Source organism: Megalops cyprinoides, chromosome 18 (assembly GCF_013368585.1).
Source record: "Megalops cyprinoides isolate fMegCyp1 chromosome 18, fMegCyp1.pri, whole genome shotgun sequence".
NCBI lineage: Eukaryota > Metazoa > Chordata > Actinopteri > Elopiformes > Megalopidae > Megalops > Megalops cyprinoides.
The window spans coordinates 21,189,878-21,194,017 of NC_050600.1; the positions used below are offsets into that span (position 1 = coordinate 21,189,878).

The following is a 4,140-nucleotide window of genomic DNA, read 5'->3' on the forward strand; positions in this document are numbered from 1 at the left end:
GCATGCTGGAAGTGTTTGTTTCAGGTCTCACTTCTGTCAGTCTTAGTTGGTTGAGAGGTCACTGCTTCAGAGGACTTGAGAAGCAAAATGGTAAGAAATGTATTGCATGTTCCTAAATTCCTCTTTTTTCATGTGGTTGTACTGCATTTTGATTCTGTGATGTGGTTAATTTCACTTTTTTAACTTTGATTTCTCTGTAGACTGTTTTGGACCTGGCAGGCAGGCAGTGAATGTATTTATTTTCAGTGGTATAAAATCCATGCCATCTTCAACTCCAGCTCATATGCTTAGAGTCCATTTTTCTTGCTGCTTTCAAAAATGGCTAAATATAGGGTATACTGATTCGATTTGCTTCCAGCTGAATTTTTCTCCTGCAGTGTTTGTGAAATTTGCCCTGTGAACTATCTATTTGGAGTGGCTTTAAAGTAGTAGCTTGATTAGTAAATTAGAAGTTGAATGGTATTGTTGCCATCGTGTGTTGAATAATTTAGCCAGATTGTTAGGTCCCCCCCTCTTGTGGGGAGAGAAGGTATAGAAGCTCTGATTGCAAGTGAGTTCAAGTTAACATTGTATCGGTTCAAAGACCTTTGCTAATTTTAAAATGAATTTAAGTTTTTGTAGTAACTAGTGCTATATTAAGCCTGTTTATATATTCATATCTTACTGGCTCTTTGGCATCGCTGAATAAAGCCAAAGAATAAGAAAGCATAGATATTTTGAACAATCATGTGTCCCTCTCTGCAGAGGGAGTGCATCTCTGTGCATATTGGACAAGCAGGTGTCCAGATGGGAAATGCATGCTGGGAGCTCTACTGCCTGGAGCATGGCTTCCTGCCTGATGGGACCAGCAATGGCAACCTTCAGGCAGACTCCTCCTTTGGGACATTTTTCTGTGAGACTGGATCTGGAAAGTATGTTCCTAGAGCTGTGTTCATTGATCTGGAGCCAACTGTGGTTGGTGAGTAACAATGTAACCTGTCCAGTAAAGGGGCAAAAAGGTAGATGAATAATAACCAATGCCTAGTGTACCTGTCTTTATCATGTTGTACCTTAGTGTTTGGACAGACTCCTTGGAGATGATTCTGTGTGTATTGCCTAATGACCCTAAACTAGTGTTGATCAGTCCTGGTGTTGCTTTGCCATTTGGTTCTCATTCCTTCTAATGAGAATCTATAGGAGCTGGAGATGATGGAGGTTTAAAGTGTATATCCTGTATGTTAATCATCTAGTTCAATGAGATTGAACTAAAATCTCTAAGCCATATTGAGGCACTGTCATCTACAGTGCCCCTGGACTGGATCTCGTGGCCAGTATTGCATGTGAAATGAGCACCATCAGTTTTGTCCTGGATAACTCTTAATCCCTTAACTCTGCAATATTTTCCTTCAGATGAAATCCGCAATGGACATTACCGCCAGCTGTACCATCCAGAGCAGCTCATCAGTGGCAAGGAGGATGCTGCCAATAACTATGCCCGTGGGCACTATACCATCGGGAAAGAGATTGTTGACTCTGTGCTGGACCGCATGCGCAAAATGGTCAGTGCAAGTGACTTTTAGTCCTCTGAATTGGATGCTGAGGGTTTTTTTTTTTTTTTTTTGTGGATATTCTGGATCATAGATGAATGATTTGCACATGAGTAGAAATTCATGGTGTTCCGTTCCACCCTTTAGTCTAACTGGTCATTCTCCTTCCAGTCTGACCAGTGCACAGGGCTCCAGGGCTTCCTCATCTTCCACAGCTTTGGAGGAGGGACTGGCTCTGGCTTCACCTCCTTATTGATGGAGCGCCTGTCTGTGGACTATGGGAAGAAGTCAAAGCTGGAGTTCTCGGTCTACCCAGCACCCCAGGTGTCCACGGCTGTGGTGGAGCCTTACAACTCAATCCTGACCACCCACACCACCCTGGAGCACTCGGACTGCTCCTTCATGGTGGACAATGAGGCCATCTTCGACATCTGCATGCGCAACCTCAATGTGGAGAGGCCGTCCTACACCAACCTCAACCGCCTCATTGCCCAGATCGTCTCCTCCATCACCGCCTCCCTCCGCTTTGATGGTGCCCTGAACGTTGACCTCACCGAGTTCCAGACCAACCTGGTGCCCTACCCCCGCATCCACTTCCCCCTGGTCACCTACTCTCCCATCATCTCGGCAGAGAAAGCATACCACGAGCAGCTCTCTGTGCCGGAGATCACCAACGCCTGCTTCGAACCTCCCAACCAGATGGTGAAATGTGACCCACGGAGGGGCAAGTACATGGCCTGCTGCCTGCTGTACCGTGGCGATGTGGTGCCCAAAGATGTCAACGCTGCCATTGCCAACATCAAGACGCGTCGCTCCATCCAGTTTGTGGACTGGTGCCCCACGGGGTTCAAGGTGGGCATCAACTACCAGCCGCCCACAGTCGTCCCCGGGGGAGACCTGGCCAAGGTGCAGAGGGCCGTGTGCATGCTGAGCAACACCACCGCCATTGCTGAAGCCTGGAGCCGCCTCGACCACAAGTTTGACCTGATGTATGCCAAGCGCGCCTTTGTGCACTGGTATGTGGGCGAGGGCATGGAGGAGGGAGAGTTCACTGAAGCCAGAGAAGACATGGCTGCCCTGGAGAAGGATTATGAGGAAGTTGGGGCAGAGTCTGCAGAGGGTTGTGAGGAAGAGGAAGATGAATATTAAATCCTGTTAACCAAATATCCTATTTATATAAATAAAGTTTGAGCATTGTCATTGCAGTGTCGTATCTTAACTTGCCTCATTACCTCCAGTGAGGTAATGCCTCATTTTGGTTTGCTATAGGCAGGGAAGTGCTTAAATTCTTTGCTTTGCTTTTAGTGACAATTTTGGCACCTTCTACCATACTTTTAATGCCAGTATGGTTACTGAGGAGTGTTGAAGGGATTAAATGCCTTGTCCTTTTCATGGCCCCTGAGCTTGGGGCCATGAAAAATCATATGAAAAATCATATTCATCTGCATTTTAGGATTCCATCAGACACAGTATGACACCATGACAAAACCATACAAAGGGCTGTTGAGTGGAGTCACAGTCCTGATTACTGAGTGCTCTGGGGGCCTAGTGTGGAGTGCTAAAGCTTTGACACAAATACCAGTAGAGAGACTACTGGTAGAGAGGGGGGTCTCTTGCATGTTGGACCAGTCAGCAACCCTGCAGGATACTGTTTGAGTCACTCTTCCTTTGCAGTAAGCAAGTTGCAGGGCATCAATGGTGAGGTCAGAATTAAGGATTACATGGAGAAGCAGTGGAAAGCCTAAAGTTCCTTGCAGTAACTGTATCAAAACAGCTGACATGTACCACCAACACTTCACACCTGGTCCAAAAGGCCCAACAAAGGCTCTTCTTCCTCAGGAAGCTGAAACGGGCCCAGCTCCCACAGAAACTGCTGCTAAATTTCTACAGGAGCACCATCAAGAGCATCCTGACTAACTGCGTCATGGTGTGGTATGCCAGCTGCACATTTGCTAAGCGAAAGGACCTGCGTCATGTGGTGAAGGTGGCCCAGCGCATTGTCGGGATGGAGCTCCCGAAACTGGACACCATCTATGCCAGCCGACTAAGGAAGAAAGCGAGCAGCATCATCAGGGACACCACACACCCCGGCCACTCCCTGTTTGAACCGCTGAGGTCCGGCAAACGGTTCACGGCAATAAGATCTCGCACCAATAGCCAGAGGAGTAGCTTCTTTCCCAGAGTTGTGGCTTCCATCACACCTCTTCCTGCCCAACCGCAGAACAGAATACAGGAACTGTGAGCACGCGCACACACACACACACTCATGCACATGCACATACATGCACCAGTTTACGGCCTGCACATTTTAAATGCTCTGTGAAGCTTCAGGTTCAAAAACGACAATTGATCCTGGAAAACATGACAGCTCATATAGTGCGCTCATCTTTTTTTGTTTTAATTTCCTTTCCCCGTATCCCTCTGCTGCGAGGCACTCATCCAGGGAAGGGCTTTCTCTCTTCAATCTTTCATAACCTATTGACAGATAGGCCCAACTCTTTGACTTTCCTCTCCGGTTATTTTCCACCTGCCAAAGCTATTACCCGACCTCCAATATGAACCAGAGCCAACAAGAGCTTGTGGTCGTCTTTCTTTCCCTCCAAAGAAAGGAGGA

The 4,140-nt window shown here is 47.2% G+C and overlaps 1 protein-coding gene across 2 annotated transcripts; it reads left to right on the forward strand.

The window, feature by feature from the left end:
- The first annotated feature begins 230 nt into the window (after positions 1-230).
- Positions 231-2,675, forward strand: LOC118793352 (tubulin alpha-8 chain-like). 2 transcript variants are annotated; one of them, XM_036551497.1, is made up of 4 exons: positions 231-248; positions 745-958; positions 1,390-1,538; positions 1,698-2,675. In XM_036551497.1, the coding sequence occupies exons 1-4, from the start codon at positions 231-233 to the stop codon at positions 2,673-2,675; spliced, it is 1,359 nt and encodes a 452-aa protein (XP_036407390.1). The 2 variants fall into 2 exon arrangements, with proteins under 2 accessions (XP_036407390.1, XP_036407389.1); XM_036551496.1 differs by lacking the exon at positions 231-248 and having other exon boundaries at positions 727-958.
- The last annotated feature ends 1,465 nt before the right edge of the window (positions 2,676-4,140 follow it).

Bases quoted from the DNA above. Each gene is read 5' to 3' on its own strand.
- LOC118793352 (XM_036551497.1), top strand. The intron at 959-1,389 runs GTGAGTAACAAT...ATTTTCCTTCAG, and splicing joins TCTGGAGCCAACTGTGGTTG to ATGAAATCCGCAATGGACAT. The intron at 1,539-1,697 runs GTCAGTGCAAGT...TTCTCCTTCCAG, and splicing joins TGGACCGCATGCGCAAAATG to TCTGACCAGTGCACAGGGCT.